A 14,844-nucleotide genomic window follows, 5' to 3' on the forward strand; every position below is an offset into this window, starting at 1 on the left:
ACATGTCCCACACCCCAGGCAGCAACCCCCCCTAGTCTGGAAGGGGATGTGAAACCACTCATCTTGGACCACTATGGTGGGCGTCACAGCTGGACACTGGGGCTGAGGCTTACCTGGGACAGCACTGGGAGGTCGTGGACAAGGGCATCACTTAGCTCTGAGTCCTTACTTTGGGTTCCCACCTGCCCTGGGCCCCCCTGTGCTTCTCCAAGCATATGGAGATGAGCCTGAAGTGGGCTAATGGCTCCTTGGGTGGAACTGGGAGGAGCTGAAGCAGGGTGATGCTTGGACTTCCCTGTCTGCCGTTGTCTCTCTGTGTTCTTTTGTGAGTTCATGGATGAGCTTTTTAGCATATAAGATCAGATATATTTATTCAGATATATTTAAAATAAGTTTTAAACAATTTCTCACTCTTTTTATTGAACTGTTTTTGCCTGGGTTTTGCAAAAACATAATATCATGAGTAAACTTACATTGTTCTCATTTCACATTGGACTGGGTCTGTCTTGACTATGTTTAAATATCTGTAGTACTGAAGTTTTGCAGCACCAGCTCTCCCTGACATGGAAAGGTGATTGTGGACACAGCAAACATGCTGGCATGGCACAGGCAGCTGCTTTCTGAGATCTTTGAGCTGTTGCTGTCGGCCTGGCTGTGCTACAGTTTTGCCAGCAAAGATAGTGGCTTGTGGTTGTGAATAAATCTGCAGTGATACCTAAATTAAAAGGAAGTTGTTACTTTCTATTTTGAGTCATTCCTTGAAAAGTGCCTTTTAATGGCGTTGTGAGGTTTACTTAGTAATTGATTTTTAAAGGATGCCTGAAGTTGTCAAATGCTGTTTGAAACAGTCCTCAGAAAATAGTGCCATTCCCTCTCTAGCCATTTGACATTTCTGTTCTTCATTAAAGTTAATTTAGGAAATAGCAATTTTATTGGGTAGTAACATTGTCAGAAGATAGCTTTGGGGTATACTGATGAGGAAAAAGTGGTAAAGGCCCAGTGCAGAGCACAGCCAGTCGATGGCAGGGACTGGCATGGTCCTTCAGGCCTTGGCGCCAGGCAGGAAGAGTCGTGAGCTTTTAGAGGACCTAGTGAAAGAGGAAATATGGAAGTAGCATATGAAAACACAAAAGAAAAAAGAGTGTTTGTAGCATGGTGTACAACCACCTATTTATGTCTACTGCTCCACCATCTGAGCTGATGGCAGCAATAATTTAAATCTGTAGTTACTTGTTGCAGTTGAAGTGGAAATCTTTTTAGTTCTAAGTATGTATAATACATCTCTATCTATCAGAAACATTTGTTGTTTTAACTTTCTTGGTAAAAGTCATATTTGCAAAACTGTTATTGTCATGAACTTTGCTGCTCCAAGTCATTTAAGTTGTGGCTAATGCTTAGTGCAATACCGAAGTTCCTGCAGATGTGCACGTATATGAGTTAGAGGAGCCATAATGGCAAACATGAAAGGCTCTAGGGATGTAAGAGATGTGCATTTGAATTTTCAGTGCAAGAGAGAGAATCTGTGAGGGCTCTAATCATCAGCTCTTATAATTAAGGCCTCAAATATAGTAATAAAAGGGGAGATGATGGAGTCAGGGATTGATCCTGCTATATATGCAACAAAAGTGTTTATTGCTGTGTTGTGCAGACTGCCAGAAAGAGCAGATCCAGAGGCAAGGTAGGTGAAGGCATATGTATTGGTGAGATCCTAGTAAGATTTAGGGGCTGCTGGGCCCTCCCTGAAGCCTTTCTTAGAAATAAAACATGGGTGTCCAAGAGCATTGCAGGCCACTATTGTAAAAATAAAAAATACTCCTCTTTTGAACACAGCCAGAGCAAGTAGCCTGCAAGAGAGCCTTGCTGGGCCAATAGATAAAGCAAATATAAAGGGAAGATTAGTGTTATATATATTTTGTGATTCCCATGCCTGAACTCTTCTCTGTGGAAAATTCCTGAATACACCTGTTTGAAGTTGAAAAATTGGTAGAACAGGTTATGGAACAAACAGACAAAATAAACAGTTTTGTACAAGCACCATGTCTTATCAAGAGTTTAAAAGACAATCAAGGAAAAAATTGCTGCACTGCTAATGTAATCTCTAGCCTCAATTCATGTGAGATGCTCATATTTAAAAGGGACCATTTTTCATGTAGTTCTTTGAACTTTTCATTTGGAGTTCTCTAAACAAGTCAGCCTGTATGTGGATAAAGATGATCAGAATTCCAGAAGACATGGAAAAAGGCCCCCCAGTAAAGATGGTAAAGGAAACAAGTCAGGTAGGGTGTAAGAAAGTCTGTTCACTGGAAAAGGTTGGCTAAAAGTTGTGCCTCAGGGACAGGAGAAAAGGCCAGTTTTTAAAATGGAGGGAGTCACCATAGCATCCCAGAGAGATCTATGCTGGCATCTGTGTTGTTCAGCACAGTCATATATGATCTGCAAAAGAGGGGAAGCAGTGAAGTGACTGTGATGATGGGAAGTTATGAGTTAATAAAGATGAGGACCAATTGCGAATAATTATAAAAAAGGCTTTTATGATGAAGTTGGCGGATGTTGAAGTAGCTGATGAAATTCAGAGCAGGTGAATGTGATGTGATGCACGTTGTTATAAACTGTAGGAAAACTACAGGGGAAAAAAAAAATATAATAAATCCTAATTTTCTGTGTAAAATGACAGGCTCTAGCCTCACTGTATTTCTGGAGGAAAGGAATCTTGGTTATAATACAAAGTCATATAAAAATGCCAAACTAATGCTTACCTTAGCAAAAGAACAGATCAGATCAGTAGGAGAACAGAAGAGGGTTTAAAATACCACTGTATAAATGATATGTACACATTTTCAGTATTACAGGAAGGTCTGGTATCCCTGTCTCGTGAAGGGTATAACAAAGCTGCACAAGGTTCAGAGAAAGGTGATAAAATGAATTTAGTACAAAGAACAGCACTATAATGTAGAACTTTTGAACTTGGGAAAAAGAAAAAAAAAATAGTTGAGATCTGATAAAGGTCAGTAAGATAGTAAGCAGCTTAGAAAGCATCAATAAGAATCATCTGTATGTTCACTTTTCATTCAAAAGCTTAGTGGGGCATCCAGTGAAGCTAAGAGATAGCAGCTGTGCAACAAACACAAAGAAGGGTTTTTCATTTTTTAGGTTTCCCTCTACAATATGTTAAAGATCCTAGAAGTTAGTGTAGATCCGAAAGATGATTGGACAAGTTAATGCAAAAGAAATCTATCAAGGGCTATTAAAGAGAAAGACAAGGGTACTGGAAAGTGTCCCTTTTAAGAAATCTCTGAGATGCAGATTGTGAAGGGGAGGGGATTTCTGGCAAAGTCCTTCCTGTGCACCTCCTTTGGCTTGCTGTTGGAGAAGAGATACTGAGGTGAATAGGCTTTGATCTGGCTGAGCACAGCTGTTCATATACTTACTAAATTTACACATAAAACTGTAACTCATATTAGAATCTACTTTAAAGAAGGAATGTATTATTTTTCTAGACATCTGCAGAATGGAAGATGATACTCACAGTCCCAAGAAGAATAAAAGTGACTTCATTTTCATTATCATGATTGTTCAAAATATCTTCAGTGTCACTGCCTTTATTATATTTAGTTTTGATGCATTTTATAGTTTGCTTGTTCAAAATACATACATCTTGCAAAAATTGCTTTCTATGTAAATAGATATACATACACATACATCTACATCTGTATTATATGTATAAATATATCTGTCTTCCACAGAATACATTATGAATTACAAGAAGTAGTTGTCTTTTGCTTGTTTCTTCACACAGACACAGAATCCTAGGGGTTGGAAGGGACCTTGAAAGATCACTTAGTCCAACCCCCCAGCCAGAGCAGGATCACCTAGAGTACATCACACAGGAACACATCCAGGCGGGTTTTGAATGTCTCCAGCAAAGGAGACTCCACAACCTCTCTGGGCAGCCTGTTCCAGTGCTCTGTCACCCTCAGATTAAATAAGTTTTTCCTCACATTTACGTGGAACCTCCTGTGCTCCAGTTTGCACCCATTGCCCCTTGTCCTGTCACTAGACATCACTGAAAAAAGCCTGGCTTCATCCTCCTGACACTCCCCCTTAACATATTTGTAAACATTGGTAAGGTCGCCCCTCAATCTCTTCCAAGCTCAAGAGACCCAGCTCCCTCAGCCTTTCCTCATAAGGGAGATGTTCCACTCCCTTAATCATCTTTGTGGCTCTGCACTGGACTCTTTCAAGCAGTTCCCTGTCCTTCCTGAACTGAGGGGCCCAGAACTGGACACAGTATCCCAGATGTGGCCTCACCAAGGCAGAATAGAGGGGGAGGAGAACCTCCCTTGACCTACTAACCACACCCTTTCTAATACACCCCAGGATGCCATTTGCCTTCTTGGCACAAGGGCACATTGCTGGCTCATGGCCATCCTCCTGTCCACCAGGACCCCCAGGTCCCTTTCTCCTACACTGCTCTCCAGCAGATTAACCCCCAACCTGTACTGGTCCATGGGGCTGTTCTTCCCCGGATGCAAGACTCTACACTTGCCCGTGTTGAATTTCATCAAGTTTCTCCCTGCCCAACTCTCCAGCCTGTCTAGGTCTCTCTGAATGGCAGCACAGCCTTCAGATGTGTCAGTCACACCTCCCAGTTTTGTGTCATCAGCAAGTTTCTTGTAGAAACTTTTAAAACTTTTAAAAAATTTAGTCAATGAATCTGTCCTTTACAAGTTCTAATTATTAAATACTGGTAAACAGTGTTGTGTGTGTTTGGTAATTATAGTCATGATAAACATAAAGTCCCAGAAAAATAAAAGTCCAATTTTTAGAAAATACTTTTCAAGTTTGTATTATGTGAGTTTTACTGAAAATATTATGGCAAAGCAGTACTTAAATTCTGCTGACTCTTAGGATTCCACCAGCAATTTGACCTCAGTGTTTAAGGCAAAATTGTAGTGTTTTGAGATTCTTGGTGAGCTCTCACTTAAGGGTCACAAATGCTGAGCTTGAGCAGGTGCAAATAGGGGTGGTATGCACAGAACCTTTCTAAGAAAAAATGAGGCTGAAATCAGAATAAATAATTTCCAATGACAAGCCAAGAGCATCAGTTTTCTTAAATTACGCTTTTTATATCATGAAGTTAAAATAGCTGTCCTGAAATACCTTCTTACAGATAACATATGACAGAAAATCAATGCTAACGGCATCGTTTATATTCATATAAACAATTATGTGGTGTCACACTAATAAAATTTTTGCAGTCTAGCACACCTTTAATAGTAAAATAATTCAGTGTACTGATATCATGCTCAATCAAAGACTGCACTTCTTGTGAAAAATGGAAACATTCATTTTTTTTTTCTTTTATACAAGGGCCGAAACTAAAGTTAATTGTATGGATAGATCATCTTTTTAGGATGTATTCAGTAATATTCAGCCTACATTTTCTTCTGTACTTACATTCAGCCCAGTAGAACTACTTAGACTCTGCTGATATAAATATTATTTTAATATTTTCTTGGCAGTATGTTCAGTTTCTTTATTTTGATGACACTTTATGCTGTTAAGGCACCTAAAAGAACAAAATGTTATTAATTAATCTTACCAGTGTCTTCTCACTGTCTGTGGTGTCTCTACAAGGAGAAATGTTGGGTTTTTTGGGGGATATTGCATTGCCAATTTCTAACTAATTTGCTGCCACCTGTCACCCAAAGTCTGCTCATTCCTACTCTCCAAGTATATCCCCCTAGTGAATCTGAAGGCCTTTGATGCTGGAAGTTACTCTTTGTCAGAGGTGTAACATTTGACAGTTCTGAAGGCTTTAGGCTTATGTGTATTGACAAAGTAGGTGTTACTCAGCATCTGATACTCTTTTCCCAAGGCTGCTCTGTTAACATGCTTCCTGTTGTAAATGGGTGGGGGACAGACCTAGAAGGGTGTCAGTTTTCTAGCCCTGCACGGTTTTTAAAGTCTCTTTGGGCATTGCTTAGTTCAGAAGAGAGATCCTCTGCAATTGACAGTGTGCAGCAGTGAGATTGCCAGGAGTTAACTCTGATGCATTACATTTCTTCTAGGGTTTTTCTTCAGTTTTTTAGTGAACACTAAGTAAATCAGTATGCGCATATATATATACAGATATATATGCATATAAAATTAAGAGCAAACCTAAATAGCATTTTGTAGCAATAATTTTCCTTTGTGGTTCTCCTTTGCCTCATTTTTCTTTGGTACAAAGTGAATAAGCAGAATGTTTATGAATAGTTTCAGAACTTGGGGGATATACATACAAGAGAGTGAAAACAATGTGGAGAAAGAAAGGGCTGTGGGTGGTAAGAAGTGTTTAAGTTAAACAGGGACAAAATGTTGACTACGTTGCTTATCATCAGGATTTGCTTCTCTTCCAAGAGAATAATGCACAAAAACTTGAATCTACCATAAGGAGTACAAAACACCTTTTGCAATAAAACTGGGAGCAGTCACTGACAGCTGCAAAAAATTCTGTGACTAGGTAGCAACTGCCTCTGTAAGGAGGCTGCCAAACTCTTGCTATTTTGTGGGTGGGAGGGCTCACTTACTACCCTAGAAATACTCAGTTTTACCTTAAGCCAGCTGTTGTGTTTCCTAAGAGATAATTTATTTGTCTCCCTGGAAGTCAGTATGTAGTTAACATAATGTATTTTTAAATACAGTTACATACAGTGAATTACATTCTTTATACACCAGAATTACAAATACCTGCTCCTAAAAGATGGTCTTGTCTTTGGTAGATTTTGGATGAATTGCTAGTGTCAACTTGATAGCTGTACTCTTTCACTCTGGAGTGGTAAGGAAAGTGGTTTTTAAAGCAACTTTTTGACACCACAGTGGTAGGAAAGCTGTGCAGCATGGCTTGCAGGGGGTACTTGATTTAGTCAAACCAATTTCTGGATGTTGGTGACATGAAGTAGTTTGTTAGAGCATTAGGGTGGTGGGCTGTCACTATAATTTTTGGTTTATGTTTTCAGAAGATTATTTCTGTAGTAATTAAATTATTCTAAATTGCTTGTGACACTGGTTTGACATTTCCCCTTTGGTTGTAGGAAGAAAAATACAATGCAAAGCATTTGCAAGAATGCTGACAAGTTACAGTGATATGTACATAGCTGAATTTTTCATAGTGTGATAGGTTCCTTCTTCAGGAATAATAATAAGGTTTTATTAATGTCATGTGAATTAATTCATAGATATAATAGAGAAGATTTTTATTATAAAGGCCTCCCAAATCCCCATAGCCTTTTTATCTTTTCGTTAGAGTTTTTGTTATACATGAAATTTACTAGAAAATTATTACTTATTAGTTCTTTAGTTTTAGCTGCATATCCCTTTTATTAAATCCATTTTATTAACATTTAGAAACCTCCCACAAGCACTTGACAGCACTGCTCCGAAAGATTCAGCCTCAGAGACCTACTGCTGGGAAGTTAAAAATAAAATGGCAGTCTGAAGTACTTTTCTGGTTAAGGTGTAGCAATAAAATGCTGGGATTATACTTGTTCTGAAGTGCTTAAAATGCATGTAATAATCCAAGCATTACAGTGCACAAAGTGGCCTTACACTTTTCTCTGTTCAAATATTTCAGTAATGCTTCTCTCCAGCTCTGAATCAATAAAACTATTGTGTGTGGGATTAACAAAATCAAGTAGGAAATTAGCAGGAGTGTGCACTGCAAATCAAGGTTTCTTGCTGAGTGCTTCCCATTAATGAGCTACCATACCCTCACAAGGTCTGCAGGATGTACAAACAAGACACAAATGTCTGGCTGAATAAACGCTTTAGTGTATTTTTTTTTTAATTCCTAAATATAAAAATATAACAATAATAATAATAATAATAATAAAAAGACTTTCCTGTTCACAATATGTATGGCACTAAAAATGTTGTACCACAGAAATCTTGCTGTTTTCAAAGTATAAAATGCTTAATGTTGGTTGCAACAGAATGCATACTAAATTGTGTCCGCATTTTGCTCTCTAATACTTTAGTATAAACTTTATAAATGTCATTCACAAAAAAGCTCTAAACGCTCTTTGGCATAAAGACTGTCAGTCTTGAATTTCTGGCATCAAGGCTAATGCTTATGTTTCACATTTGGATGAATAAATCATATATTGTTAATACTACATAACTCAAATTCATTGCTTAAAAGGTGGTAGGTGTCTCAGAAAATCCAGTGATGGGGGTTTTGAAGCTAGAGAGAAGAATGTTATAAATGCAATTTAATGTAGTGTTTGTAATCTAGAAAAAAAAAATAATTATTTGTACATACAGTTACTCATGGAAGAATATATACTGGGAGAGGGAAAAAACATCAAAATACCTCTTTTCTTCTTTTTCAGGTCAGAACTGTGGAGGCTTAGTACAGGGACCAAATGGTACTATAGAAAGCCCAGGATTTCCTCATGGTTATCCAAATTATGCCAACTGTACATGGATCATTATCACAGGAGAACGTAACAGGATACAATTGTCATTTCATACTTTCGCCCTTGAGGAAGATTTTGATATTTTGTCAATTTATGATGGACAGCCACAGCAAGGCAATTTAAAAGTGAGGTAAGGTACCTGCTTTCTTAATTTCTTTCTCTCTTTGCCTCTCACTTTCTCTCCTGAATGTATGTTCTGATAAGTGACAACTACATTGTGTTTCCTTAGTTCTTTCCCAGCCAAGAGGACAGCAATGCCTGAGGATCTCACAGCAAAAGATGTTAATCCAAGTTTCAGATCCTTATGGCCCTAGCTTGTGTACCAGTAGCATCAGTTGTACTTAAAATTTGCACAGTTCAAGGTCAGGTTTGGTAAAGGCCTTGAGCACAGGAGTGTCCCATGTTACAACAATTTATTTTTATTTATCCATCTCCTGATGGAAATCAGATTGGACCCAGGGTCCCTTTCCTGAATGCACCTCTTGCCTGCCTAGCAGATGAGTTGAGCTGTAAATCATTTTGACTTTGCCAAAATTGAAGTTCTTCTCCAAATCTAAGTAAATACAATTACAACTCAATTAAGGACCTTTAAAGGTCAGAAACTGGGGTGTCTTGTGTGTCCAAAAACAACTGAGGTTATTAAGAAGCTTTCTGGAAGCTTTTTGATCTTGAAGTTTTTCAAAACTTCGGATTAGGGTACATTGATTTAATCGGTGTCTTGTTTTGAGTTCATCAGTCATTTACTGGCTCTGGATTGCAGAGCGGGACAGCAAACACTTCTGTTGATGCTGCTCTGTCATTTTCTGTTTAGGCATGAGATTTATAGAGCCCTGTAAAACAACTGCTGTCAATTTTGTTGTCGGTTACTCTTTTACATGCTGCTGATTTATATTATACTGGTAAAACAAATGTGGGAACATCACCAGTTTGTTCTGCATCTTTGTGGGTATCATCACATAGTTTTGACAAGAACAGCGTTCTGATTGATTGTTGACTCCGTTCAAAAAGTACCAATGCTCGAGTTTATCAGTATATATGCTTTATTTACTGTACTTAATTAACTTCTAGTACCCGAATCATCTTTATGGAAGGAGTCATATTTCTTATTCAGTCAAGTACTTTTTATAAATAGCTAACATCCCTGCGTGTTTTGCACTAATTGGTTAGAAAATTGTTTTGAGGAAGAGCAGCAACTGGTCTTCTGTGGGTATGAGTGCAGAAGATAGAAATTCCTGAGTATGTTCTTGATCCTACTGAAGTAATTGTAATTGCCACTAATGTAAGTAAAAGAAAGATTTCATTTCCAGCTTCCAGCTGTGAAGCAGATATTTTATTTATCCTTGCTTGTATTTGCCAATTAGTTGCCTTCATAAATGGCATTATAAGGAAAAAGTATTTGATGGTTTTGAAGCATGCAGAGGTTAAAAAAGCAGAATTTGAATGACAAGTTTCTATTGACATGTCTCATACCCTGTGAGATACCCATTGTTGCACAAAGCAAATTCACAGGTGTACCCCTTTACCATTGCATGTTTCAGTACAATTCACTCAGCAAATATTGGAAAATTATAGTCTTGTTTTTTTTAGCTGACCGTATGCTGTCACCGCTTGACTCAGGTCTGACAACAACGCTTTCAGTCCCCTCCCCCTCCCACCCAGGTAGGGGAGGAGAGAGAGAAAAAGAGAGAGACTTGGCTGGATTGAAAACTAAACTACACAGCTTTAATTAAACACTAATGATATAAGAAAATACATACAATTCTATACAGATATGTTCAGGTATGACCAAAAGCCTCTCGCCTTCCCCCACCCCGAGCAACTCCCACCACACTCCCCTGAGCTGGAACAGTTCCGAGAAATCCCAGAGCTGCTGCTGGAGAAAGCGGAGAGTGATGAGAGTCAGGAGAGCTTGAGCCTAAGGGTCGACAGTGCTGGATGGATGGAGTCCTCCCCGGATGCCAGCCATGGCAGAAGAGAAGGGAAGAAGAAGCAGGAAGGAAGTTGTCTTCTGTGATCTCTGAAGTTCCTCTGAGCTTACGTAGATACGTGGAATGGAATATCTCTGGCCAATTTTGCTGTCTGTCTAACTCAGCCTCCTACGGGGGGGTCATAGATCTCCCCCTAGTGTCTGAGCTGGCAGAGTGAAGGTGCAACCTTGAAGACCCAGCAGTTAGAAAAACATTCCACTGTCTTATCAGCTTTAGAAGAACACACTGTTGCTAGTTAAAAGAAAGCTTACTGAAGGAAAAAAAATCAGTAAAAAGGAAAATTGGCTTCATTCTGGCTCAAAACAGGACATATGCAAATACAAGATAATATCTTGGAACTTCTGCTTCAGAGTATGCTTTTTTTTCATAGATAAAAGTACTCTACTAGATTATATTTCTTCAGCCATTATACGAAATCTGGAAATTTTCCTTAAAAAAAGCTGTGTAACTATATAGCTCTCATCAACTATAATAAATAAGTAATATTCACCCCATAGTTTGCATAGTATTTTAGCTGCTGAAGCAAAATTGTATGAAAATAAATAGTATGTTCAGCTACTTTCCTGTGCTGCTTGAATGACCTTTTTAGGCCTGTGCTGAATCTGCACCAGGAAACTTCCACTACAAGTTGACTGTAAAACCCAAGAAAATAGAAACATACATAAAATATATTGAAATTATAAGGGAAAGGAGTAAAATGTTATACAGTGTCTGTGTGAAGGAAGAATAGAGAAGCAGGTAGTTGTAAGATGTATATGCACCTATTCACTTAGTGTGTTATTAAAGCATATACTGATTTAAGGGATAAATTACACATAGTAGTGATTGTAGGTTATTGTAAGCTATGGTATGAGGAGGTTTAGAAGGAAGAACAATGTAAACAAAAGATAAGACACTAAAAAGTGCTATTTTACATAGTCCTATTTCTCTAGATTAAACCCAATTAGCATTATCTTATTCTGTATAATCACTGAGATTTGTGGTCCAAAATTGTCTTTAAAAAGATTGCTACAGCTGCTCTATTTTTATCACTGTAGAGTTCACAGAACGCAAAACACGTTTTGTATATATATATGTACATTAAAAAATCAGGAAAAGTGTAATTTTAAGTCTAATGCCACCTGTTAATGAAAATGCTTCATAGAATACTGTAGTCTTAATTGTAGAAATTAACTTAGAGTTAGGTAATTAATTTCACCATATATTTTAGCTAAAACAGATGTCTCAGTTCTATGCTATTGAAAAAAACTTGCCATAAAACTTAGGTATTGCATTATCAGTTGGTGAAGAAAGATTTCAAAACACAACAAAATTCTAATAAGGCTGGGAAAAGATGTTAAATGTATTTTTTATTTATATTTTAAATTGTAAAGGAGTTGTCATTTGTTATACGCAGTTATCCATCAGCATGGAGAATTGGTATAAATGAAACTTGTGTGAAGAAGGCATGCACGTGTGCCGCACTGAGACAACTAAGTTACTAGTTGTATTCCTTGTGAATGGTTTCCCTAAGTAAGAGTTGCTTTCAGCAGTTTGATGTAGTCTAGGTGCTACAAGATATTTCTTTTCACTTTTTTGTTGGTTCTATATGTCAAATGGTAATAGTAAATGGTAATATTTTTAAATAGAAATGAGAAGTGTGTAAATGGAACTTAGAGAGGTGGGGACACAGGCTGCCTCTGAAGTGGCTCAGTTTGTTGATAGATGTGAACTGACAATACTGACCTGTTGATTTGTATACTGCTCACAGATACATTACCTGCCATGAGCAAGTGAATTCAAACCAGACATTTCCCTCTACTTTTGTGAATCATGTAGAAATAGTAGGAATTAAATATGAGTTCTTCACAGTATTCACTTTTTCCTGTCTTCAGCAAGCACCAAACCAGATGTGGATTCTGCACTTCATAATCCAATAATGGAGATAAGAAATGTTCTCTGAAGTTAAAGTTTGGGCTTCTGTTATTCTATTAAACATATTTTAGCTTAAAAAGCCAAGACTTACCATGTTTTCAACAAGTTTTTTGCCTGGTTGTCTTTTTGGGTTTATTTTTGTTGTTGTTGTTGTTTATTTGTTTGTTTCTTCAGCAAACTGTTGCAGTCTTGCTGCTCTCCAGGGTCAAGACAGTAGTGAAACAATGAGGGGGTGATTGACTTTTCTACAGAACTGCTGACACTGCAGCAGCAAGAGCTTCGTGTGGTTTACAGTTCTTTCTTTCTTTTTTTTTCACTTCCCCATGAAAATGTCATATGATCTTTTAAAAAATATTTTTATTGAAAATAATTTTCTGCAAGTTGATTTCAACATGCAGAATTTGTGTATGTATGTGTGAGCTGGTGATTTTGTGATGCTAACAGTGTAGGAATTCATACAGCAGCTATCTTTTTCTAGCTGAAGCTTACCTTGAACACAGTACAAAGTAACAGAAACTGAGCTAGTGTCAAAATTTGTAAAACAAGATTATTTAATTATTTCAGCAGTATATTCTATTTTGTATATTTGTAAGAAAAGCAAAACTATTGTTGTATGCTTATGCAACTTGATTACTGAGTTCCTACTGATTACTGAGAGATGCCTATGAGGAAGTATCATTCCCCTTTTTATGTTAGATCCGATTTTACTTGGCTTTTTCACCTGTTACAGTAGTAGGAAGAAGAAATGATTTCTAGTAGAGGGCTAAAAATGTGATTTGTTGTATATCACAAAGCTATTTTAGGAAATAAAAGAAACTATGACCTGATCAGCTAAATGCTGACAGATAGTTTCTGCCAACACCAAAAAAAAAAAAAAAAAAAAAAAAAAAGGCATGCAATGCAAGTAGAGATAATTTATCTATGCAACACTGGCAGGTTCAAGTTCATATGTGGCAGGGTTTTTTTCACAGATAAAAGGCAAAAATCCTATTCCCAGAATTTTTAGCTTCCCAATTTAAAATATTTAAAACCCCCTAAATTTAAATTAAGGGGGTAATAAAAAACATTGGTATATAAACACCTTTCTAATACAGTAGAGAAGCATTGCTCAGCATTTAAAGATGCCTCATAGTAGCCTTCTGGAAAAGATAGGTTATTCTTTATGAATACCTTGTAAGTATTTTACATTGTAATATCTTAGAACAGTTGTTTGATTTCAGAGAAGAGGTTCTCATTTGCCTTCCTTGTTATTTGTTATTTCATATGGGTATTTTATACGTAGTTATTCAGCTTGAAAGAATCATATTTATTATCATACTAAGCCAAATACCCTTATGTTCCTTGAGTAGTTCTTTTACAAAACAGAACATCTTTAGTGTCCATTATCCATCACTTGAACTACGAAAATCACAGGAAATTGCAGGTTTTAAGTGTGGGTGTGGAGATACACATACCTGGCTTTGAAGAGGTCAGTTAACATCTTTGCTTTACCTGGAATCTCAGAAAAAAAGTTGAAATGTTACTTCAGTATTGGCCAGGTATAAGAAAATTGTCTTCATTGGTATGATGTCTACTTGAGGGAACTCACACAATCTACAGTATTTCATGGAGATCCTCTTTGATTCTCTCAGACCAAATTTGTTATCTGCAGAAGTACGAATACTTTTAAGATTTTTTTGAACACTGCACAGTACACAATTTGGTGTTTCATGCTTTTTTGATTTTTTTTTTTCCTTCATTTGTAATGGTTTCTGAAGCTTCTAACTCCCCCTCAGTTTGGCATAGTACAATATATACACATTTTGATACTTAAAAAAGACAAACTCGAATTAGATCTGACTTTCATTTTATTCTCAAAATTCCTTAGGAATAGGGTACTAGAATCCATTAAGAATGCAGATAAACCTAATTTGGGGAATTACAGCTCTTAAAACATAGATGGATCTTTAAAAGTCTTTTAGTGTAGTTTGGAGATACAATCAGCACCAAAAATTTCAGAAAACTTTCTGCCTGAACAGGTAATAAAATTAACTTGATTGCTGGTTGTCTAAGGAATTTTTATTCTTATATGCAGTAATTTTTTGAGAGTGAGGGCAATTGCTTACCTTTGTCATCTGTGACTTTAATGAATACTGCATATGCAGTGCATATAAAGCAGTTTTATATTGGTCTTCCTGCATCTCCTATCATGTGCAAAAGACACTACTTTTTATTTTAGACGAAACATGTTAAATTGAAATAATTATGCAGAGAAGCCCTGCTGATCAGCATCCCTAAATGCTGTAATACAGTGACTGTTACAACAGCTCTTAGTCAGGGATCAGTCAGTTCCCTTTGCTCATCTTCTGATTGCAAGCTAATAATTACATTACAGCATTTAGAAAAATTGCAGCTGGACTCCTCAATATGAAGGAAATCCATTTATCAAAATATGGGCCCTTTTGAGATGTTACTGTACATAATTATTAGATGATTTTTCAGAG

General features: G+C 37.1%; 1 protein-coding gene across 1 annotated transcript in view; it reads left to right on the top strand.

The window, feature by feature from the left end:
- CSMD1 (CUB and Sushi multiple domains 1) overlaps positions 1-14,844 on the top strand; it is a 1,033,138-nt gene that overhangs the window by 215,623 nt on the left and 802,671 nt on the right. The window contains exon 2 of the mRNA XM_051614951.1: positions 8,373-8,589. Within this exon, the coding sequence (XP_051470911.1) occupies positions 8,373-8,589 (217 nt within the window). The remainder of the gene's footprint in view (positions 1-8,372; positions 8,590-14,844) is intronic.

This window comes from Apus apus, chromosome 3 (assembly GCF_020740795.1).
Source record: "Apus apus isolate bApuApu2 chromosome 3, bApuApu2.pri.cur, whole genome shotgun sequence".
Lineage (NCBI taxonomy): Eukaryota > Metazoa > Chordata > Aves > Apodiformes > Apodidae > Apus > Apus apus.